The 25,342-nt window shown below is 40.4% G+C and overlaps 1 protein-coding gene across 3 annotated transcripts in view; it reads right to left on the minus strand.

Annotated features, from left to right (window-relative positions):
- LOC139934471 (uncharacterized) overlaps positions 1 to 25,342 on the minus strand; it is a 75,060-nt gene that overhangs the window by 22,585 nt on the left and 27,133 nt on the right. For 2 of the 3 annotated variants that reach the window (XM_071928719.1, XM_071928717.1), the window contains 27 exons: positions 24,847 to 25,029; positions 23,922 to 24,107; positions 23,045 to 23,230; positions 21,838 to 22,026; positions 21,026 to 21,208; positions 20,313 to 20,525; positions 19,445 to 19,627; positions 18,487 to 18,675; positions 16,274 to 16,462; positions 15,462 to 15,647; positions 13,785 to 13,994; positions 12,677 to 12,856; positions 11,867 to 12,049; positions 11,212 to 11,394; positions 10,450 to 10,650; positions 10,038 to 10,232; positions 9,054 to 9,236; positions 8,184 to 8,372; positions 7,386 to 7,571; positions 6,888 to 7,085; positions 6,032 to 6,211; positions 5,162 to 5,350; positions 4,520 to 4,702; positions 2,901 to 3,089; positions 2,247 to 2,441; positions 1,466 to 1,663; positions 642 to 845 (listed from right to left, as the gene is read on the minus strand). In XM_071928719.1, coding sequence (XP_071784820.1) covers positions 642 to 845; positions 1,466 to 1,663; positions 2,247 to 2,441; positions 2,901 to 3,089; positions 4,520 to 4,702; positions 5,162 to 5,350; positions 6,032 to 6,211; positions 6,888 to 7,085; positions 7,386 to 7,571; positions 8,184 to 8,372; positions 9,054 to 9,236; positions 10,038 to 10,232; positions 10,450 to 10,650; positions 11,212 to 11,394; positions 11,867 to 12,049; positions 12,677 to 12,856; positions 13,785 to 13,994; positions 15,462 to 15,647; positions 16,274 to 16,462; positions 18,487 to 18,675; positions 19,445 to 19,627; positions 20,313 to 20,525; positions 21,026 to 21,208; positions 21,838 to 22,026; positions 23,045 to 23,230; positions 23,922 to 24,107; positions 24,847 to 25,029 — 5,133 coding nt within the window. The remainder of the gene's footprint in view (positions 1 to 641; positions 846 to 1,465; positions 1,664 to 2,246; positions 2,442 to 2,900; positions 3,090 to 4,519; positions 4,703 to 5,161; positions 5,351 to 6,031; positions 6,212 to 6,887; positions 7,086 to 7,385; positions 7,572 to 8,183; positions 8,373 to 9,053; positions 9,237 to 10,037; positions 10,233 to 10,449; positions 10,651 to 11,211; positions 11,395 to 11,866; positions 12,050 to 12,676; positions 12,857 to 13,784; positions 13,995 to 15,461; positions 15,648 to 16,273; positions 16,463 to 18,486; positions 18,676 to 19,444; positions 19,628 to 20,312; positions 20,526 to 21,025; positions 21,209 to 21,837; positions 22,027 to 23,044; positions 23,231 to 23,921; positions 24,108 to 24,846; positions 25,030 to 25,342) is intronic. The other variant, XM_071928718.1, reaches the window with a different exon arrangement.

Raw genomic sequence — 25,342 nt, forward strand, 5'->3', positions numbered from 1 at the left:
TCCTCGAGGAAGAATACCATTTTGGATGCAAAAGTATGCATTACGCGTAAAATATTTGGCGTGTCATGAAGAAGTTTAGTTAAATTTCTTACATGATTGGTTGGTGAATCCCGGTAAAGAAATAAGAACAAGTGAGTACGCAGCTCAAAGCTAAAACACAAGTTGCCTCAGGGATATTGGGAATCATCTGTGCTTAACTTTTTTTGACAATCAAGGTCTCCTCGTAGAAAACATGGTCAAGAACACATAGGGAGTACAAGAGCAACTATAAATATAAATATGAATAGTAAACTTGCTCGCTTTTGAAGGAGTGTTTGCTCTGAAAAGAGCCGGTTTGGTCTTGACGTTTCAAATAGTATACTCTGCTCGTCTTCAGGAGAAACATAGGGAGCACGTTCATTCTTTGTCACTGCATGGAACGTGTGGAATAGTTTTCCTTTTACCACATCAGGACTGCTGATACAACATCATCATTCAAAACTGCTCTAAAAACTCATCTCTTTGAAGTAAATGTTGACCAGTGATATCATTTTTATTCTTGTGTCATGAGCAAGTGCCATGAGTGCCTTTTATAGGCGGATACTGCCTCTTTACGAGTCTTCCGTAATACTTTCATTAATATCATCCACGTGCTTAATTACCTGGGCACTGCTTGCAGCATTGTCCCGGCACGGTGATGGGGTTACTGCAGTCTGGTGATGGGCAGTTGAGCTCGTTGCAATCCGTCTGTCCGTTGTTGCATCTGCATGTCTTGCAGTCTCCGTCGTTCCATTTCTCACCGTGAGGGTGCTTCTCGCCGTGTGGGTGCTCCACACTGACTGGTGTCACGCAAGCTTGTGCGTCCTCTGTCAAATCAATATCAAAAGGGTTGTTACTTGGTAACGGGCAATGGCTGTTGATAGTATAAAACATTGTGAGAAACGGATCCCTCTGAAGTAATGTAATTTTCCACTACAATATTTTAATTTGATTTTGAGACCTCAGAGTTTGATTTTGATGTATCGAAATCAAGCATCTGAAAGCATCCAACTTCGTGTGAAAGGGTGTTTTTTCTTCCATTACTATCTCGCAAGACCAATTGAGTTCAAATTCTCACAGGTTTGTTATTTTGTGCCTATGTTGAGATACACCAAGTGAGAAGACTGGTCTTTGACAATTACCAAAGGTGTAAAGTGTCTTTAAAGGAGCAAATCTCAACACATAAAGTTGCCAGAATGCGAAAATCATTACAAAAGAAACACACATACCCAGACTCTGGTAACAAGAGTAAAACAATAGAATTGACATGATTGAGCAAGAGTATATGGACTGTAAAGGAGGTAACCCTGTTTCAGCCCCAGGAGTAGGTGGCAACAGCCCCTGGACAAAAAAGTTGATTGTGGCCCACACTTTGAAGTGGCCTGCAGGCCTTGTGTGTCAGGCAAATTGCAAAAAAGAAAGTTACAAAAATAATACAGAGGTTTACCAGGGCATCTCATGCAGCATTCTCCGTCCACCTTAATGGGGTCGGTGCAGTCCAGGGCATCGCATGGTGGGGATTCACAATCCACTCTACCGTCGTTGCACATGCAGTATTTACACTCGTCCTTCTCCCAGCGTTCGCCGTGCTGATAAATTTCTCCCTTGACGGTACAGTTCTTGGGCTTCTCCACAGCCTTGGTCTCTGTTGGGATTCAAATAAAAAGTTCATGTTTAGTTCTGTGTAATTTTGGTTGTCCCGCTCAGAATTGTATGCATGCAATGCTAGTAGTATGTTAACTTTTGTTGCTTGAAAGTCACGACCTGGTTCAAAAGTTGTATTAATGTAAAGTAGAAACACTAAGAAACAATGCGTAACATAAAGGTAGCCATGAAATTTCAATAGCAACTTTCTTAATTGACAAATATCCTACCATCGAGACAGAAGCTTGTAATAGAAATTTAAAAAAAGTAGCAGTTGTAAAATTTCCAAATCAATTTTTTTAGTTGACAAATTAAAAACCATAAGGAGAGAAGCTTGAAAAAAAATGAAAAAAAGTAGCAGTTGTGAAATTTCAAAACCAAATTTTTCAATTGACAAATATCGTACCTACATGTACGTGAAAGAACTTTAACCCCAAAAAAGCAGCCATAAACTTCCAAATCTCCTTTTCTAAATGCCAAAATATCCTACCATAGTGAGAAAAGCTTGACATGGAAAAAAAAAAAAAAACAGTCATAAAAATTTAAAATCAACTTTTTTAATTGAAAAAACAGAAAAATCATACCAGGATCTGGACAGACAGCACAGCATTGGTTTGCAGGTACCACTGGCTCTTCACAGCTAACAGTAGGGCATGACTGCGTGTTGCAGGCAATGTTACCGTTGTTGCACTCGCAGGTCTCGCAGTCGTCCACACGCCATGTCTCTAGGTGGGCGCGTTGGTCACGGTTGCCATCCAACACGCATGGTGACATGTCCTCTGTGGAGATAAATAATAATAATACCAATAATAATAATAATAATAATAATAATAATAATAATAATAATAATAATAATAATAATAATAATAATAATAATAATAATAATAATAATAATATTACTAATAATATAATTGATTTGAGGCAACACCATGGGGGTGTCTACTTGCCAGGTCTTTAGAGAACTGTCTCGCTTTATATTCTATTACCACGGAGTAGATTTTCGTAATCCGGGAGACTTCTTTGTTCGAAAAAGAACTGTCCTGCTTTCTTAACTACTACCTAGGTGGAAGGCAGAAAATCTGCTGGGACTACTACTTTAGTTTTTAGTGGATCGTTATCAACCTCACTACCGCAGAGTGAGTTCTTTAAAAGGTCTTTATAAGAACTTACTCCACGGTTTCCTGGTTAAAGACAAAGAAATCACATCCCTGGACTACCTGTCCAAGACCCCCCCTTACCTGGACATTTCTCACAGCATTCACCCTCAACGAGAACAGGGTCGTCACAGTTTGTGCGTGGGCATTCCTCCCTCTGGCAATGGATGTCACCGTCGGCACACGTGCACATCGTGCATTCATCTGGGTGCCAGAATGCACCGTTCTTGAACTTGTCGTGGCCGGATCGGCAGGCCTTGAGCGGAAGAACACCTGTTGAGACCAGAATGTTTTTATTTTCAAAATTAAAATACTATATTACTAAAATGATCTTTACTGTCCAAATTTGTTATAATAATAAAATAATAATAATACAAAACATTTATAGGGCGCTATACAAAGAACAGAGCGCCTAACAGTAACAAAGGGAGGGCAACATAAGAACCAAAAAAAAACCAAAAAAATAAACAGACCAACGACATGCAAATAGAATTAAAAATATATAATAAAATTAACATGTGGATGTTTGTTCTTGGAGGTGAAACTGAAACCAGGGCCCAACTTCATAGCGCTGCTTAACGGTAAGCAAATTTGCGTGCTTACTGTAGCAGAAAAATTTGCTTAAGCTTTAGCGTATTTCACAGGTTAGCAGAAAAATTGGGCGGCCATATTGCGTGTTTGCCGTGGATTTGCATTGTCATTTATTTTCGTGCGGTAAGCACCGGAAGGTTAGCATGCCTTTTTGTGTGCTTACGGTTAGCAGCGCTTTGAAATAGAAATCGCACAGTAAGCAAAATATCGGCCGTTAAGCAGCGCTATGAAATTGGGCCCAGGTTGCCTGTAAACTGTTCCATTTGACATGGCCTTGAAATGTCTTGAGCCCAGTTCATACTTCCTGCGAATGCGATACAAATGTTTACGTCACAAATTCGCAATGGCTAACTCGCTCAACTCTCCCGCGAATATCGCAGCGAAAACAGAGTTGTGGTGTCGAATTCACGTCAAATTTCGCATCGCATTTGCATTCGCAGGAAGTATGAACTGGGCTTAAATCTTGAATCAAGGGTGCCAACAAAGACAAATTAACTAAAGAGGGAACCTGCAACCTCTACAGTTCGGTGCTCTACCAAGAGATTGATTTATCTCTAATGTTGGAAGCCTCCCTATGTTGTCAATATCTTTGTTTGGAGGTCAAAAGATACTGACAGAATCAGGAGACCACTAACATTAGGGCAAGTTTGCTCTTATCATCGTCAGGAGACTGAAGAGTTTAAAGGCAGTGGACACTATTGGTAATTGTCAAAGACTAGCCTTCACAATTGGTGTATCTTAACATATGCATAAAATAACAAACCTGTGAAAATTTGAGCTCAATCGGTCATCAAAGTTGCAAGATAATAATGAAAGAAGAAAACACCCTTGTCACACAAAGTTGTGTGCGTTTAGATGGTTGATTTTGAGACCTCAAGTTCTAAATCTGAGGTCTCGAAATCAGATTCGTGGAAAACTTCTTCTTTCTTGAAAACTATGGCACTTCAGAGGGAGCGGTTTCTCACAATGTTTTATACCATCAACCTCTCCCCATTACTCGTCACCAAGAAAGGTTTTATGCTAATAATTATTTTGAGTAATTACCAATAGTGTCCACTGCCTTTATTTAAAGACAAAACGGTCTATTTAAAAAGGATTCAGAGATTTTTTACCTTCACACACCAAACAGCATTCACCCTCCAGATAAACCGGTTCGCTGCAATCGAGGTCTGGGCAGCTCTGCGCATCACACGTCAGCTGGCTGTTGTCGCATTGGCAGTCGATGCAGACATTCTCGCTCCATTTCACTCCGTGTTCGTACACGTCACCGTCCACCTCGCAGGATTGGGTGTTTTCTGTTTAACGAACAAACAAAAGCTGCATTGTATTTCAAACGGATGATAAATTAATGATCTTTTGTTTGAAAAATAAATGCATATTTGTAGGCTTCAATGAACATGTCATAAAGAGTACAATACTTGGTTTTAAATTCATTCCAATCCTAGGATTTTCAAGGGGCAGATCATAATATAAAGTTGTTGTTGGACGTTTTACATTAATATTCTCACAAATATCTTTCAATCCTGCTGAGTAGGCTATCACCCATAAAAAAAAGAAGTACATTTTCTCTTAGGGTTTAAATGATAAAACCATGTTCTCATTTTGACTCTAGACTCTTCTCATATTGATTCTGGTCACATAAATAAAATCCCCCTCCAAAAACGATTCTGAGCTACAAGAAGTCCCTGCGGTCTTGTAGATATTTCCCCCAAATCTAAGTCCTGTGATCAATACAAGCCAGCTGCAAGTCCTACCTGGGCACTCCATGCAGCATGAACCCTCGACGTCCACTGGGTCCTCACAGGTCAGCTCTGGGCACAGTTTGGTCTTGCAATCCCAGTCACCATCGTTGCAGGTGCACTTCTTGCAGTTGCTAGTGCGGTAGAACCAACCGTGTTTGAACGTTCGGCCAAAGTAAGTGCAGGTGTCCAACGGCTCATCTCCTGAATGGGTGAAGAAACCAAAACATGTTTAGTTCTTTTTAAAAAAAACAAAATACTGCTAATGATATCGACGTCTTATATAGCGCTCAAATTCCATCACACAGTGACTCTCATGGTGCTCCCCACATTTTTTCTTCTACTACTTTCTTGCAACTTTTAAACGACTGGATTTGGCTTTGGATTTGGCTCAAGCTAGCTTGGCCCCCAACGGTTGCTTTGACAATTGTGCGTGCTTTGGGTATACGCACACGGGGCTTCAGACGAGAGAACAGAGCCTGAAGCCGAAGTCGTGGTTTCGAAAAGGGCCGTAGTAATCACAAGTTCTTATATAGCGCATTTCACAATAACTGTATCAATGCGCTTTACATTAGCGCTCTAGTCGCTGGGCTTAAAACTCCTTTAAACTTTTTCAGCTCCCTGGGGAGCATACAACAAGGGCAACCGTAGCGCTACAGAGGCTTTTTCGTACACAATATCAAACTCTACCCTCGCAGGTAACCATTTATACCTGTGGGTGAAATGACAGTTGCACACCTTATCCACCCAAATTCCCCCCCCCCTCCCCCCGAAAAAAGAAAAGAAAAATCCTCCACTTCATGTTAATTTACCATAGGGGACAAACATACACCGGGGGCCAAAATCCCCAATGATACGCGAAATATTTGAGTTTTTCTTTTGTACCTTTGCATTGCTCACAGCATTGTCCGACATCCTCTGTCTCCTCGCATGTCAATTCCGGGCACACTGAGTGGTCACATGACACTGTGTCGTCGTTGCAGGTGCAGTCAGTGCATTTGGAGGCTGCCCAGGTGGAGCCGTGCTCGTACATTGTGTTGTTGAAAGTACAGGCTTCGGCATTTGCTGATGAGGGGAGAAAAAAACCCAGTAATATAATAATAAACCCGTCACACGACGCTAAACGCTGCACCATATACGTTGAGCTTGTTGCAAAAAAAGAACAACTATCGTGTAATCATTTGCCTCCTATGACCCCCAGTGAGGCTGTATTTGACCCCAGTGAGGGCCTTTTTTGAGCATATGACGTCAAATACAAGTGGTCTAAAAGAAGAAGAAAATAGAATAAGCTGTTAACCAACCGAAAAGAACTTTTGCTGTGGTGCCCTTTGAAAAGCTTGAACAAAATTTAACTTTTCCCTCTGAGAGTGCCCCCTTCAGGAGGAAAATTTGCTGAGCCCTTTCAAGAGTGAAAATCGGCCTCCATACTTCTCATTTTCTTTGACTGTAAAAGCCTCGTTAACTACTCTGTTCACTTCTACATTGTATTCTGTAAAACCCAGTTCATACGTCATGCAAATGCAAAGCGAATTTGACGTGAATGTGACGTCACAACCCTCCTTTCGCAGAGATATTCGTAAGTGAGTTGAGCAGAGTTGAACTGCTGCGAATTATTCGTTGCGAATTTGTGACGTTCGCATTCGCAGAAGTAGGAACCAGGCTTAATGCTGTGTCTTTTGACAGCATGGAAATAAATGTGAACTGTAATGAATTTCTGAAGCCTGAATTTGTATCTACTCACATGGGCAGACAGGACAGCACTCCCCTTCAACGTCGACCGGATCTCCTTCGCAGGTCAAGCGAGGGCAGACCTTGAATTTACAGACAGTAACGCTGTCCTCGCAGGTGCACACCTTGCAGTCGTCCAGCTCCCACCATTCTCCGTCTTTGTACTCGCGGTTTTTGTGCATACAGGGGGCCTTGGTCACTGCCGGTTCACCTGTCAATAATAAAATTATAATATTCAGTATTGATCAAAGTTTGATTGGAGCAAAACACATAACCATGATTGTTTCGTAAAAGTTGGGAAGGTAGGTGTTGTCTGCTCTTTTTATCCTAACATCTGGCTAGTCCAGATTTTGCACGTCTTTTGAAGAATTTTGAAAATTTGTAAACATGTTATTTTAGTATTGCTAGGTACATGAAATGCTACACCAACAATGTGGTGTGTTTAAAAAAAAAAAAATAAATAAAATAAATAAATAAATAAATGAATAAAAAAAACCAAAAAAAAACTGACCTGCACACATGTCACAGCAATCTCCTTCCACCGGAATGGTGTCAGTGCATGTAGGCTCAGGGCAGACTCGGGTGTCGCATGTAATGTCTCCATCAAGGCATGAGCAACGCTCACAGTCGCTGACTGTCCATTGCTCTCCATGAAGATACTCTGTACCGCTCTTATCGACACAAGGTTCTGTGTCCTCTGGAATTGAAAACAAGCAAGAGAGGGATAAGATTATGTCGGATTAGATTAGATCAAGAAAATAGAATTAGCTGTTGCAAACTCTGCTTTACCAACCAAGTGAACCTAGGGTATAAATGCCCAAATCATTGAATTTAGTACATGAAAAAATTAACATCTGAAACAGTTGAAAAGATCGACTGCTACAGTTTCTTGGTTTCATACGTCTATCTTGTCATGAGCCACCCAATGCAAATGTTACGTTTAAGTTTACCTGTCTGAAACCTAAACTCATTAAATCAGCCTAAATTTGCTCCTATTATGTATCTATTTGGTTTGGTGAAACTCTGGAGCACCTGTCTGAACTGGGTGTTAGAGAGGAATTGGGTGCAAACTTCTTCTGATAGTATAGCGCCCTCTTTTGAATCATCCTCAATTATTCAGCTCGTGTAAACAGAATCTAGGGCACACAAATTTCCCTGGGACATCTGCACTCTACCAACTGATCTACATGTATATAGCCCCAATGTTGGCAGTCTTCTTGTTTGTTTATGTTGGAAGAAAGGGGACAGCCAAATTAAATATGGCAACCAACGTTTGCATTTAGAAACTATAATTATTGCTTCTGCTAACCTTCACACACCGGGCAGCACTCTCCTGTGCTGACCTGGAGCCCTTCGCATGTAAGTTCTGGGCACTTGACTGCCTTACAACGGACGGTACCATCATGACACAAGCACGTTTGGCATAGGTCTGGGTTCCATCGGTAGCTGTGGGGGTAGTGGTTGTTCTTGTATGTGCAGTCTCGGGTTGGTCTCACATCTGCGGAATGAAGGGACGAATTCATAAAATACTTCTCCAGAAGACGATCAGAGCATACTGATCGAAACGTCGAGTTAACCCAACGGTTCTTTTCAGAACCACCCCAACTCATTTAGAGATTGTTATTACATGGTAATACCGCAAACTCTTCTATAAAATACTTGTACTTAACAATGCGACTGAATGGTTGGGGTGTCTATTCTACTCATTGAAACTCTGCACTTTTTGAAACAATTTTGAGGTGATGTGAGTGCAGCTGAAAAACATCACCTCTGACCAATAAAAAAACACAGATATGGAAAGCTTTATTTCGGTCATCTACATACAGTGTCCACTGTAAATGTACATGCATGTACTGTTGGTGTAGAATTTGACTGTGTATGTCTATGTGAAATGAATGTAGGTGAAAGGTGAATATAGACGGGGATTGACCAAGGCTAGACACCACTCTCTGGCGTTACTCACAAGCCTCAAAGTGTGATGTCAGGGCCCAATTTAATGGTATTGCTTACCGCACAATTCTGCGCTTACGGTCAATGGCTCTGCTTACGCTGAATTTCTGTGTTAGCTATGTAAGTCTAGAATGCCTAGTAACGTGGTGTGTGCAAACGCACAAGCAAAAAACCCCACAGAATTCCCTGCTTCCGCAAGCGCCGATTCTGTTGTTTAGGCTACTCTTACCTGGACATTGAGGGCAGCATTTTCCTTCCTGCTTGTTTGGGTTCTCACACTCTAGCGTTGGGCAGTCCTGCACATCACAGCTGGTGCGTCCGTTGTCGCAGAAACACGTGCGGCACTCATTGTCAGCCCATCTGGTCAGATGATCTTGGGTCTTGTTGTTGACGATACATGGCTTGGCATCCTCTACAGAAAAAATGAACAGTAAATTGTGGATGTTAGTTTTGCATAGGAGATAAAGAATAAGCACTTTATACTCAGTACTTTCTGAGTTCTGTGAACAAGAAAATCCATAGGCAAATCACTCGGATGGGATATGAACACAGGACTACTGAGCCAGGCCAATGGCAAGAGGCAGTACGAATCCTTAGCAGCGGATACCACAACGATTTAATAGATGTTTACTTTTGCAGTGGGGATAAAGAATATCATTTGTTTTTACTCTTACACCGATGTATAGCAAGCACTGTATACTCAGTACTTTCCCCAAGTACTTAATCCCCAATGCAAAAGAAATTCAGCTATTGAGTTGTTGCGGTACCCATTGCTAACACACATTGTGGTCTAGTGGTAAAACATCTACTCTAGCAATGCAAAGGTCGTGGGTTTTGGAATCCCATGTGAGTGATTTGCCTATTTTATTTTTTCCACAAAAACTTCATCAAGTAAACAGTGTACAGGTAAAGGGTTAAATGAAATTATACCGAGTAAGTTGTGATTATGTCTGAGAATGTAGCAAGTTATAAACCACCTAGGAAACTGAATGGGTAAATTTCTAAAATGATTTTGGGTTAAAAAAAGGAAAAAATTTACTGGAGCGGGATTTGAAACAACAACCTCTGGTTTAACGTGCCAGTGCTCTCCCAACTGATCTATCTAGCCCAAAGATGGCGCTTAACTGATGCAAACTACTTATTCAACCAAATGGACTCAAGGTAAAAAAGCCAAAAAAAAAAAAAAAAAAAAAAAAAACATAGATGACTTTACCTGGGCACACCTTGCAGCATTTTCCTGCCTGCTTCATGGGCTCACCCTCAGTGCACTCAGCAACAGGACAACTCTGGCTGCTACACTTCACTATGCTGTCGTTACAGGTGCACGTGGTGCAATCGTCCACACGCCATTCCTCTTTGTTGGAGTAAGTCTTGTCGTCTTGTTTGCACACAGGGCCGGGGACAACTCCTGTATAAAGGTGTTACATTTTAAAACATCAGGATTTTCTGCAGGATTGTTTCAGAACTGTGGGGGCCGGGGGCATCCTGGACCCACGTTTTGGAAGTTTGGCTAAGATGGGGTACCTCATATAGACCTTTGACCAGCTAGCATGCATCTCATTCAACAGATAGCGCTTGCGCAATGGGTATTTGCGAAAAGGATTATGAGAGTCTTAACTACGTACCGGGGCACACCCTGCAGCATTGCTCCTCATTGGTCTCTGGATCAGTAATGACCATTGGCTCGTTGCACTCAGGCTCTGGACACGTATGCTCAGCGCAGTCCACTGTTCCGTTGGCACAGCTGCAGTAGATGCAGGAACTGGGCTTCCATTCCTCTTTGTGCTTGTAGGAGATTCCCTCAACCAAGCAGGGAAGAGTATCAGCTGTCCAGGAAAGGAAACAGAAAATAAATGCAATTCGAGTGATGTTTGAAGCTTTGCATGGTGTGAAAATAAGAAGCAACTAAATTAACAAATGGTGTTGGCTCTGAAAAAAGCCGGTGTGGTTTCAGAGCCAACACCTCCATAAAAGAGATTTGCAAATGTTTGTTCCCACAAGTTTAGTATTAACTTATTTATAAGTTGCTTGAATCTGGGCCCAAGTTTATAAAGCTTGTAAGCACAACAATCACTTAGCTAAGAAAATTATTGCTAAGCAGGAACAGGTTACAGCCCCAAAAAGGCACATAAACTGACATTTCTGCTCTGCATTGGTATCTATATCACTGCTACTCACTGAAACAGGCATGATGATCCTCATACTTTAATCTGATTTTTGGCCCTCTGCAAAAATTGTGTTTTAAATAGCCTGAAAAGTCTTATAAAAGCACATACCATGTTGTAGGCCAGCCTTTGTACTTGATCAGATTTTCTTGCTGTTTTCCAAGAGCAAAATATCATTCATGCAGAAAGAAAATAAACCCAATAATAACAACAGCAACTTACTTGGGCACTTCCTGCAGCATTCTCCTTCTACCTTGCGTGAATTGGCGCATGTCAGGATGGGACAGTTCTCCTCTTGGCATTTGCTCTCTCCGTCCACACAGGTACACGTCGTGCAAACTCCATCTTTGTAGGTCTCTCCACTGTTAAGCACCCCCTTTGGTGTATCGCAGGTCTTGGGGTCACCTACAATCCACAGGAATAAACAGTGGTGTTAAAGACAATGGACACTATTGGTAATTACTCAAAATAATTGTTAGCATAAAAACTTACTTGGTAACAAGCAATGGAAAGTTGTTGATATTATAAAACATTGTAAGAAACGGCTCCCTTGGAAGTAACATAGTTTTTGAGAAAGAAGTAAGTTTCCACTAAAATATTTGAATTTGATTTTGAGTCCTCGGAACTAGATTTGGGGGTCCGAAATCAAGCATCTGAAAGCACACAACTTCCTGTGACAAGGGCACCTTCGACGACCAATTGAGTTCAAATTTTTACAGGTTTGTTATGTTATGCACATGTTGAGATACACCAAGTGAGAAGACGGGTCTTTGACAATTACCAAAGGTGTTAAGTGTCTTTAAAAAAACATCCACACACAGCGTTTAAGAAAAAACAAAAAACTTCTGAATATTTAAGAGAAAATAAGTGAACTTACCAGGGCACTTTTCGCAGCATTCACCAGGCTCTTGGATCGGAGCGTCGCATGTGACTACAGGGCAGGTCTGTAACGTGCAGGCGATGTTACCGTTATCGCAGCTGCATTGACTGCACTCTGTGGCCTTCCAGCTCGTACCGTGTTCGTAATTAGTCTCACCGTCCGAACATGGCATAGAGTCCTCTGTGTGGGTGGATCAAATGTTAGTCATTAATTATATGGTTTTTCATTTCATCGGCTCAGTCCTATGTCGTTGTTTGTTTAGATAATTTTCCGGTCAAGGTAACTCGGCAAACTCACACAAGGGTATTGGTAGAATTTGAACCCACAACCTTGTGATTGCAAGTTCTGCAGTCTTACCACTTGACCACGGTGACATAAACGGTCACTATAAGGTGACTATACTGCAATTTCACATCCGTAATGATCACAAGGTCATTAAATGAAAAAAAAAAAGCATACAAAAATTAAGAAAAACAAATTAAAATCAACAAATAAGCGTTTTACTTTATAGATAGTACATGTAGTTGTTTCTTTTTGCCAAACAAATACTTTTAAGGCCACTCTGCATCAATAGACTAGATACACCAGGAGCTTTAAAATGTACAAAAGCTGTTTTATGAAATCCATACAACTCATAAATGATTTTTTCTGTTTGCCTGTTACCAACCCCCTCCTAAATAAAAACCCCGATGTAATGCATTTCAATAAAGAATAAGATCACTTATAATTTTCTCATGTTCCTTTTCTATCCCCTTCACTGAACAAAACATAAGGATTGTTTGACAGGCTGTTTCTGTAAAACCTCACCTTGGCAACGAGGGCAGCATTCACCTTCGATCATGACAAACTCTGTGCATTCGGGCTCTGAGCAAATCTCAGGATCGCAGATGGTGGCTCCATCAACGCACTGGCAGGTGGTGCAGTCGTCTTTCTTCCACGTCTGTCCCTGGGCGAACTCGTAGCCACGGAACTTACAGAATGGTTTTTCTAGTGTGAGAAGAATTATGAGAGAAAAGTTTTAGAGATACAATACTTTTTTATTTATTTATTACTTTGTATATTTATTTTTGTAGTGTTGTGCCTGTGAAATGTAGTACAAATTTTAAAGGAAAAAATAGAATTAGCGGTTGCAAACTGCTAACCAACCAAAAACCAACCCAAACTGCTATGAATGCAAAAAAAATAGTTAATGGCCTGACGTTTCAGCCAGACGTTTTTCCCGACTGAAAAATAATGCAACTTTGAATATGGTCAATGCAATACATTGAAAGACAATAGTAAAATGTAATTGTTTGAGGTTACGAACACACAATCTGAGAAGCGAGTTGCAACGCTTCTCAGATTCAAATTTTGGAGCAAAAAAACTTATTTATTTTTTACATAACCACATTACTTCGAAGTGAAAAGTTTCTCAAAATGCTTTATACTATCTTAAGCTGCTGTAGGCTTCTGGTTTTTTACCACCTTACCACAACGTATACGTTCCCTTTAAAGACAATGGACACTATTGGTAATTATCAAAGACTAGTCTTCTCACTTGCTGTATCTCAACATATGCATAAAATAACAAACCTGTGAAAATTTGAGCTCAATCGGTCATCGAAGTTGAGAGATAGTAATGAAAGTAAAAACACCGTTGTCGCACAAAGTTGTGTGCTTTCAGATGCTTGATTTCGAGACCTCAAATTCTAAATCTGAGGTCTTGAAATCAAATTCGTGGAAAATGACTTCTTTCTCGAAAACTACGTCACTTCAGAGGGAGCCGTTTCTCACAACGTTTTTATACTATCAACCTCTCTCCATTACTCGTTACCAAGTAAGGTTTTATGCTAATAATTATTTTGAGTAATTACCAATAGTGTCCACTGCCTTTAAATCCTACTAATGCTGTCACAGCTGTTGAGATCTTACTCACCGGGGCACGTGGTGCAGCACCCATCCTCAGATACCAGAGGCTCTTCGCATGCTGGTGTCGGGCAGTCCTCCACCACACAGCTTGTCTCGCCCTTCTTGCAGGTGCATCTCTCACATGATTCTGCTGTCACTCCTTCTGCTGTCTCTCCTGAACGCCAGATCTGACCGGCTGGTGTCATCTCTCCGTCGACATCGCAAGGTATCAGGTCCTCTTAAGAATGGAGTCAAAAACAAAGATTAAAATTTTAGGATAAACCAAATAATTGTTTCATTTGGAATGTCTGGAGGATCTGAAAAGTGATGTGCCAGGGGTGAGAGTCAGTTGTAACAAAAAGGTTTGAAACTGGGATTCAAACTCTAAGGTAAGTTTAAATGATGGCATTTCATAGTAACCCTATGATTAAAAGATTCCAAGGAGCTTTCGGGAACATTATCCGCAGCACAAGACAAGAAGACCAAAGAAACGGATTTCTTTGAATGTGGACAAAAATAATGTCTGATTTTCTTCATCAGGGCCGCCATAAAAAGTCTGAATTCAGATAAAAGTCTGAAAAATCTCATCCTTGTGCGCCCAATTTCAAACACAACTCATTAGTTGTTACTGTATGAGCACATGCCTGGAATTACACAGAGGTCGCGGAGTCCTTAGCTTGCGGTGCCCCTAGTCTTGGCCTTGGTGCCCCTTCAAAAGTGTCCATTAGACTTGCGGATTTGCCAATGGAAGTGCCCTTTGCAAAACGAAAATGGCCTTGCCCGCTCAAAGATGAAAGTCAAGGCCTGTGAGCATGTTCGACAAAGCAAATTTTCAGATACTATGGACAAGTTTCATAAAGCTGTTAATCAAAAAATACTGGGCAGCAATTCTCCTTGCTACATGTAAGCAAAACATGAATTTGAAACAAAGTATGTATACTATATGTTTTTGCTCAGACCCTGTTTTAGCAAAGCAAGATTTGTTTGTGCTTGGCAAATTTTTTGTGTGATTAAAGGGTTTATGAAATTGAGTCCAGCAGGCCACATGTACCATCTATGACTAGTAAATCTATCACGCTAATTTTCACTTTTTTAAAGCAACATTTTCGGCTTAAAAAGGGAGCAATATGAATTTTTGGTTCTGGTTAGTTTTAGTTTTAGTTTATAAAAAAAATCTTTTTTTTTGTGAGTTATGTTAATATTTTTATAAATTTGTTTTAAAGCCATTGGACCCTTTCGGTACAGGAAAAAAAAAAAAAAGTTCACAGATTCACAAATAACTTACAGGGTTTACAGAAGGTAGTGGTGAAAGACTTCTCTTGAAATATTATTCCATGAAATGCTTTACTTTTTGAGAAAACAGTAAAACAATATCAATTCTCGATATCGAGAGTTACGGATTTATTTTAAACACATGTCATGACACGGCGAAACGTGCGGATACAAGGGTGGGTTTTCCCGTTATTTTCTCCCGACTCCGATGACCGATTGAGCCTAAATTTTCACAGGTTTGTTATTTTATATAGAAGTTGTGATACACGAAGTGTGGGCTTTGGTCAATACTGTTTACCAAAAGGGTCGAATGGCTTTAACTTAATATGTAAGAAGAAGATGTCCTATAAGGTAACAACTAGATATTGTTCTGCCATTGAACATCTTTGAAATTATACACAAACTTCAAATCACTCCTGTATTCTTCTTTTACCTGGGCATTTCTGGCAGCATTCTCCCTCCAGTAGGATGGGGTCAGCGCATTCCAACCGCGGGCAAGCCTTGAAGTCACACTCAACCTGTCCCTGTTTGCATTTACACACGGTGCAGTCGTCCTGTGCCCACTGCTGCCCGTTGGAATACTTCAAACCGTTCATCTCGCAGGAACGACCAACGTCGCCTGAAATAATAACAACAAAATTGTATAAAAATCGGTGTTGGTGTACAATTTTCTTGCATACATCTATTTGGATGAAACAGTGAGTGCTGATTGTGTGTTATGTAAAAATTTGCTTTGAATTTATTTAAAGTATGAATCAGGCTTAAACGTAAAACCTCTTCATGTCCAGAACCGGAAGTACATTGAATGAATTGTAAAACATGCCAGCAAATTCATAGCTGCTAATAAGGGCTCTGTCATTTTCGTTTGGCCGGAAATTTGGAATTGGATGTCAATGTCTTTTTATGGTTAAGCGGTAAGGGCCTAACCAGTTTAACGTCCCAATACTAGCTGCTTATTTAAAAAGTCTTCTAAAGTTTGACGATGAAAACATTCAATTGTATAATAACTGACGGAAAACACCCGTTTGCATTGGTTGATTGCACGAAATAGATCAGGTAGGATTCATGAACTAGGCTTAAAAATGAATAGTTTTAAAAATTTGAATACATTATCAACGGTCTTTTTAGGCCCCGCCTTAAGTTTCCTTTTTCATTAGAGTCATATGATCAGCGACTCTTCATACAAAAATATTTAAACAAACAAAACAGAATTAGGAAGCTTCTGAGAACACCAAGCCATCTTACCTGGGCATTGTTCGCAGCATTCACCCTCCACAGTCAACGGATTGCCGGTCCTACATTTAGCGACAGGGCAGTTCTTCTGGTTACAGGTCTTGACTCCGTCATCACAGACACATTCCAGACATCCCGCGTCACGGAAGCGCTCACCATTCTTGTACGTCTTGCCGTCGATCTCGCAGGGTTTGGCATCCACTACACACACACAAACATTGTAATCATAATAATGAAAATCTAAGTGGTGTTTGAAGCTTTGCATGGTGTGGACAATAAGATCAGATTTAACTACAAATAGTAAACGTGTGGGTTCAACCATGTGTAAAATCTCTTATTTTTTTCTTCTGAAGACAACAAGCAGAGTATACTGTTTGAAACGTCAAGACCAGCTCTTTTCAGAGCCAACACTCCTCCTAATTTGAAGTATTGGATGCCCATGGCAACAACCTTAGCAACAGACGCAGCCATAGTCAAAGCTGCTAATCCAGAAACATCTCCAGTTTCATTCTTCTCACTAGAAAACAATAGACCCCTTGCATCAGACACCATAACTAGTGTCAATCAATGAAATCGTGCAATCGCCGTTCACTGATTTCATCACATTTTTGTACCCTTTTTGCCTTCTAAATAGTTGGGAAAGTAGTGCAGTCTGCTCTACCACCCAGGCATCCTAGTGGATGATACCCAAGCCTACATTCTTACGGACTGTAAAGGGGTAACCCTGTTTCAGCCCGAGAAGTAGGTGGCAGCGTGCCCCTGGTGCTGGTGGCAGTTGATTTGTGTCGATAGCCCAGTTAATTGTCTTAAAGTGGCCATGCGGCTGTGTGATTTTAGGCAATCGTTCATAAAAAAAGTTTATGACAGTTAACAAGATGAATTGATTTAAACAAGATGATAAGTTGAAGTTAAGTTTAGTACAAAACAACCAGAAATCTGCGATCTTCAAATAAATCCCTGCTGACTCCCCCTGTTATCAAAACCAAGTCGTACGGTTCCCGCTCTTTTCAATATGCAGCAGTTCAGTTATGGAACAGTCTTCCAGAGGTTGTCAAACAGGCTGAGACATCAGAACAATTCAAAACCCGGTTAAAAACATATTTGTTTACTTTGTACAATAATTGTTGATTTCCTTTTACATCGCATAGGGACCTCACGGTGATATGCGCTATATAAGAATGGTTTTATTATTATTATTATTATTATTATTATTATTATTTCTATTATTATTATTATTATTATTATTATTATTATTATTATTATTATTATTATTATTATTATTATTATTATTATTATTATTATTTCATTTTATCACAGCATGCAAAAGAAAGATGTCATATTCCTTTGTGCCGGTAACTCCTCGAGTCGGGCTACGTCCCGTAGCCTTAGATCTCAAGAGTCTTTCTCAGGATCCTCGCTGTTCCCAAAAGCGCTGCCTTCTGTAACAGATCTACCCTCACATTTGTCCCTATTTCATCTAGATGTTTCACCAGTGCTTTGGGAATGGTGCCAAGTGCTCCAACCACCATGGGGACTACTTTTACCTTTACCTGCCAAATCTTACGAAGTTCCCTAGCCAGGTCCTGGTACTTCTCGATCTTTTCCATCTCCTTCGAAGCTACCCTTATATCACCTGGCACAGCTATGTCAATGAGATGACACATCTTCTTCGTCTTATCTAATAGCACAACATCCGGACGCCTATGTGGTATAACATGATCGGTCTGAATGTTAAAGTCCCAAAGGATCTTGACCTGGTCGGTCTCTACAACTTTTTCCGGAACATGTTCGTACCATTTCGCAAGCACTTTGACACCATACTTCTTACACAGATCCCAGTGAATCACCTTGGCCAGCTTGTCATGTCTTCCTTTGTACTCCGTTTGGGCCATCTTACTGCATTCGCTAACAATATGAAATACAGTCTCCTCTGCTTTATTGCACATTCTACACATAGGAGAGACGTTTGCTTTCTCTATCCTTGCCTTCATTACATTTGTCCTTAGAGACTGGTCTTGCGCCGCAGTAATCAAGCCCTCTGTTTCCTTCTTTAGTTCTCCACTCTTTAACCAATTCCATGACTATTATTATTATTATTATTATTATTATTATTATTATTATTATTATTATTATTATTATTATTATTATTATTATTATTATTATTATTATTATTATTATTATTATTATTATTATTATTATTATTATTATTATAAAGATAAACTCACCTGGACATACACGGCAGCATTTCCCCTTCACGGCTATTGGGTATTCACAGTCCAATTGTGGGCACTGATCGGCTGTGCATTTTACATTACCCTCGTCGCATGAGCATACTGTGCATTTGTTCTTGCGCCACTGTTGGCCGTTAGAGTATGACATTCCCTCAACGTCACACACCTCGCCGATGGGTGTATCTGGCAAGGGAAGATTTGATTTTGAACCATAAAATATTATTGCCGAATAGAAGTTAAATTTGCATCTGGGATAATAAACATAAATTTTGGTTGTACCGTTACATCGATGTGTGTAGTACTGAATACTCAGTACCTCCCAGAGTTCTGCAAAAAAGATCACAGGCATATTACTCGGGTGCGGTACCCACTGCTAAAGTATAGGATTCAAACTTCCTCCAGCCACCGGGCTATCTCGTTGGTCTAGTTGGTCTGCTCTAGAATTGCAAGGGTCGTTTGTTCGAATCCCATCCGGGTAATATGCCTTTGATTTTGCTCGCAGAAATCAGTGCTAGCACATATCAGTGTAAGGGTAAAACCAAAAGTAATACATACATATTACATGTATTGCAATCAGTTACAGGTGAAATACAGGATTGAGGATAACAAACAACATTGTTGAATTTTTACCCCAAAAATGCATGCATGAGCTTTCGTAGAACTTCATCTGAAAGCTCCTGCAGTTTTGTATGTCATTAGTTAGTCGGTAACTGCTACCACTACAGCCCTTTTTTAATCTATTAGACTGGTTCACTCTTCCTGTGAGTAGGAATGCAATGCAAATACTGACGTCACAGCGCCGTTTTAGCTACAAGAATTTGGAGAAGTTGAGCTAAACTCTTTTGAATTATTTGTTGCGAATTTGTGACGCCAATATTCTGTCGCATTGGAATTCACAGGAGAGAGGAGCCAGGCTTCACAAGGCTATTTTTTTCAGTATTGGCTTCCATACCTGGGCAGGTGCCGCAGCAAGTTCCCTCCACCTTAATGGGTTCAGTGCAGTTGGTGACAGGGCAGATGAGATCTGAGCAGACCACAACACCATTCTTACAGAAGCATTCCTTGCAGTCACCGACTCGCCATCTGTCTTCGTGGCTATAGGTCGTACCGTCAACAACGCACTGTTTGACATCAGCTGTGGACAATCAAATTAAAGGTACTGGGCCATTGATTTTTGTGTGTGTTTATTGTAGATTCATAAAGGGAAGGTACGCGTTTGGTAATTACTCAAAACAAATATTAACTTAAAAACTGCCTTGGTAACGAGCATCGGAAAGCTGTTGATAGTATACAACATTGTATGAAACGGCTCCCTCTGAAGTAGCATAAGGATTTTGAGAAAGAGGTAATTTCTCACTAAAATAATAAAAGACTTCTAGCCAGAAGTTTTTTAATCCTATCTGAAATCACACAAATTCGTCCAACAAGGGTGTTTTTTCTTTCATCATTTTCTCGCAACTTCGATGACCAATTGAGCTCAAATTTTCACAGGCTTGTTATTTTTATGATTATGTTGGGATACACCAAGTGAAAAGACTGGTCTTTGACATTTACCAAAGGTGTCTAGTGCCTTTAACTATTGGATAATTTGATAATAAAGTAATTTGGGCCTTTATTTATGTTTCGGATAAGAACACCCCCATTTGTTTGTTAATTAATAGTTCCATTCCTTACACCACTCCACTGACCACAATTGTACCATACCACTTTCTTTGTAATGCTAATTAATACCAGGAGTATACTATGAAAATTTCTGCTTAGCAAAGACATTTCTGCTCACATGACAATTGTACTATGACCTTCAGAACTTTGACACTTACATCTACATGTAGTACAGCACTCTTCGTCCAGCTGAACCTCTCCCTGTTCGTCACACATCTTAGCCTCGCAGGGCTTCTGGTAGCAGACAGTGGAGCGACGGACACAGTTACAAAACAAGCAGTCATTAGGCTCGAAGAATGAGCCGTCGGGATAGGACCTGTCACCGCTGAGTACACACGCGAGGTCTTTGGGTAGGGGGAAACCAGGATCTTCTTCATACAAGAAAAGAGAAAAGAATTAGAGTTTAGTTTTATTCCAACATTGGTAGCAAACAAACATATTAAATATAGTTTAAGCATTACATACATGTACCTACAAACAGTGACTGAATTGTCATTATTACAAATTTAAGACACTTGGACTGTTCATGTTATTACCAATATGCAGGGGAAAATGTGAAGCATTGGTGTTTTTAAGATTTTCTCTGTTACAGACAAAGACTCGGACTGGACAAGGAAATGAAACTCTTGACAGAAAGACAAACTGACAGATGAGACCAGCCAGATAAAAAAATGTTTACATTGTATTAAGTGAAATAATTATGCTTACAATGACATTTAGCAGTTAACTTATTGGCTTTGTAAATACATGTTTAAGAAGTTACGTTTTAAGCATGAGGGATTGCTTTATGTTGGTTTTAAGGTTGTTCCAAAATATAACACCATGCTTGCGGGTCTACAAGGCTATAGTTACGCATCCATCTCCGACTCACCTGGACATTGAGGGCAGCATTCGCCGGGTACCTTTTCGGCGTTGTCGCACTCGGGCACAGGGCACACGTAGTTGCGGCAGCTGATTGCGTCGTCGATGCACAGGCAGTCTATGCACTCATTGATTCGGATGTAGTCCCTGTGATTGAACATGATGCCAGCCACTTCACATGCCATTGACTCCTCTGTGTTTTAAAGGAACGTTAGAGTAAAATAATGTCACGAAAAATACTTTAGCATGTACATCTCCTGAAAACAGCACTATGTGATTTTCACTGGGTCCTAGGTGTTGTGTACCACTCGGGGGCAAATGACTGACTCGGCTTCGCCTCGGGTGCCATTTCACCATGGACCCCGTCATAGCGTGCAGCAATTGTATACTGTAATTTGGGGCTGTTGTAATCACAGTCCCAATATCGTCCAGATCCATCTACAAGCTGATGTTGACTGTTTTAAAAGCACTCAATGGACAAACACCACTGATACATGTGCATCCATGGCCCAATTTCATAGAGCTGCTTAGTGGCCGATTGTACATGTATGCTTACTGCGCAATTTCCATTTCACAGCACTGCTAACCGTAAGCACTTGAAAAGGCACGAAAACAAATGACGTCACAATGCAAATCCATGAAGAAAACACAATATGGCCGCCTAATTTTTCTGCTAATCTGTGAAATACGCTTGTACCTTAGCAAATTTTTCCGCTACAGTAAGCACAAAAATTTGCTTACTGTTAAGCAGCACTATGAAATTAGGCCCTGGACATTATGCTCAACATCTATAAACCATACCGCAACCCTTGGGGATCTTACCAACACAGATGGGGCAGCATTCCCCTTCGGGAGTGACTTGATCTTCACAGGTGAGACGTGGGCAGATTGGAGTGACGCAAGATACGGTAGTATCCAGACAGGAGCAGAAGCTGCAATCAGAGTACCACCTGGCGCCATCTTGGTAGGCAAGGCCGGTGTCAGCCTTGCAGCCCGGAGCTGGGGCAGGCTCTGAACGAGGGAAAGAAGGATCAGATAGTTTTAAAATAGGCAAAGTACAGTAATAATAATAACAATGGATATTTGTAGTGCGCCATATCTGTCAGAAAGACAGTCCAGGCGCAGAAAAAGAAACTAAATGAGGTGCTGTAGTTTTTGAGAAATAAGCTAAACAATTTTACATGCTAAAATAATTTTCGTCTCACTGAGACGCATATTATTTTTCTGACTTGTATTATTCATTTCTCAAAAACTACAGCACCTCATTTAGTTTTATTTGCCTACAAAAAAATACCCAGACTCTTTAACTAAAAACTGATTTCTTAATAGAAAGTTGGTTTCTTAACAAAAAGTTTGTGTGATGTTTTTATTAGGATGCTTTGCCAACTCTATAATTCCGTTCCAAAGCTTGCGAGTACGAAAGCTTGCGAGCCCGAAGCCTGCTAACATATATCTTTAGTTCTAAAAGCCCTCTGCAGTATTTGGCGTTCTGTATGGAATTTTAGCTTTATGTTTTTATGAATTAGGTCTAGTTGGTAAGACACTGCTCACCAACTATGGGTTGTGGGTTCAAATCTCACCCAAGTGATATGCCTGTGATTTTCAGAGCAGAGCTCGGGGAAGTACTGAGTAAACAATGCTTATACACATCAGTGTATAAAACAGTGGTGAGAGTCATTACTAACGAAAAAGTCTTAAAAAGTCTTAAATTCAAAGGTATGTTGAAATGATGCCAATTCTACTGTTTGGTAACCCCTGGGGTTTTAGATTCCAAGGAGCTTTTGGGAACAGTATCCAAAGCACTAGAGAAGTAGACAAATGAGCAGTATTTCTTCATTTGTGGAAAAAAACATTGTCTGATTTTCTTCACCATGCCGACATAAAAAGTCTGAATTCAGCCAAAAGTCTGAACAATCTCATCCCTGATAAAACAAAAAATTTATATAATTTGATCTTGTTCTTTTCGGAGGGGATAAAAAAAAAAAATTCTGGTTAAAAAGAGAACAAAAAATCCCTGTAGTAATCTCACCGGCACATTCCAAACAGCATTTTCCCTCCACCTTCATTGGGTTGTCACATTCCAATACCTCCATGCAGGCAATGTCAGCACATCGTATCTTGCTCTTCTTGCACCAGCACTCGGTGCAGTCCGTGGTTCTCCAGCGCTCACCCTCCTTGTACGTCTCATTCTTGAGAGTACAGACTGGTCCGGGCTCTGTTATAACAAATCAGACAAAATACTCAGTTCTTGTATATAATAATCAGTTCTTATATTGACCCCTTGCCATGCGCACCCTGTTGGAGGCAATAAGTTTACGTGTAAACGCAGCGTCGCCTAAAATGCGCACTACACTGAATAATGCCAAGTGACATTGCCCACCAAAGTGGCGCCTCCAAGATTATTCTGATGATGACGTCGTGTGAATTGGGTAAAAGCGCTTCAGCACACCCCTATTAAAGCGCCTGCAAGGTGTGGGGAACTACGATTTGAATTATGAGACCTTTTCGATATTAAGTGCATTGTTGTTACACACCACACAGGACCAATGGCTTTACGTCCCATCCGAAGGATGAAGAAATGGTTAAGTGTCTTCTGAAACACCAGAGTTTAAAATTGATCGGTGCCCTTAACGGTTCCGCCATGACACTTCCACAAAGTCAAATTTCTATTCTTTTTGCGTTTTCCCTCAACCCTTTAGAGACCGTTCATTTCTGTCTAATCATCAACATACGCCCAGACACTGGAAATATGGTTGTTGTTTTTCTGCACTGCTATTTTCAGGTAAAATGTCAGGAAAATTAATAAGAATCAGAAACATATGCACAAATTGCTACCATAACAAAGGTTTAATGATAGTATGAACATCAATTTTTTTAATTGTCTACAAGTCCTCATCAAAACGTACCTGGGCAAGTCGGGCAACAATCGCCATCTTTCAAGATTGGGGGCACCTTGCAGTCAAGAGTAGGGCAAGCATCGAGGTTACATGAGATGCTTCCAGTATCGCAGACACAAGAGGAACACTTCTCCAGAGAGAACCTGGAGCCGTCGGGGTAAACAGTGCTCTCGTGGGTGCAGAATTTGGCAGTCTCTGAAAAGAGGAAATCAAAATTACAGTTTTAAAATTTTAATAATAAGTTTCAAACTGAAAGGTTCGGCAGTGGACTGTGAGAATCTTGTCAGCCAGGTTGTTTTTTCAAAGGAAAAGCTGGAAATCATCCTAATTTTTGAGATACCTTTCAAATACAGTCTGAACGAGTATCAACTACAATGGCACTGAAATACACCAAATTATTGTGAGGTTTAGAGACGTGTAATATTTTCTCCACTTTCATGAGGACTCTATCTATTGAAAATATTGGCTTAATATGACCCTTGGGAGCCTACACAATGACCGCAATATTAATAATAATATCAAAAGCTTATAAAGTGCACGTATCTACCAACATGGTACTCAAGGTGCTTAGTATAGTTTTATACATTGTTACAGAAGAATAGGTTATTGAAGTTATGAATTCTAAGACCCAACTACGGTAGCACCTTATAAGGGTTTACAAGGTGCTACAGAGCATTCAGCAGATACAGTCAGGAACACCCGGGGCGAACCCCTTCTCTTTTTGATAATTGCACTGGGTTCTTTTACACAACACACAGGACCAACTCCTTTGCGTCCCATCCGAAGGATGAAGCAATAGTGTCTTGCTTAACGACACAACTCGACTGGGACTTGAAACCCACACTCTGCTGATCAGAAACACCAGAGTTTGAAGTCGGTGCTCTTAATCGCTCGGCCATGACACTTCCTGAGATGTCCGGCCCAAAGAACTCACCGTTACACGTCGGGCAGCAGGCTCCCTCTAGGATAACTGGGATGTCACACGGTGCGAGATCGCAGGCCATTACATCACACATCAGGGTTAGATCTTTACCACATCGGCAACTCTTGCAGGGTGTTGGGTTGAAGGTCTCCCCCACGGTGTACCGCTGTCCGTCGATCTCACAGAAGCCAGGTTCTGGGAAGAGAGATGTGGGAAATTATTGCAAAGTGTATTTTCATTGTGTCCTTTACTAATTTATTTGGGTTTACTGTCTAATTGTTTTGCAATTTTACTCCTCGGATTGTTTCGTAAGGTTCTTATATATTGTATTGTATTTTCAATTTATTGGATTGCTGTATATTTTCCTGTTGTAAAATTTTTAATACTTTTATAATTATTTTGTTTTGCGCTTGTGTACATTTTATGGAATGGGCGCAATATAAATGGATAAATTATTATAAATTATTATGGTAGTCAGCAGGGCTAGCAACCCAGAATTTTTAGTAGC

Source organism: Asterias amurensis, chromosome 3 (assembly GCF_032118995.1).
Source record: "Asterias amurensis chromosome 3, ASM3211899v1".
In the NCBI taxonomy this organism is placed as follows: domain Eukaryota; kingdom Metazoa; phylum Echinodermata; class Asteroidea; order Forcipulatida; family Asteriidae; genus Asterias; species Asterias amurensis.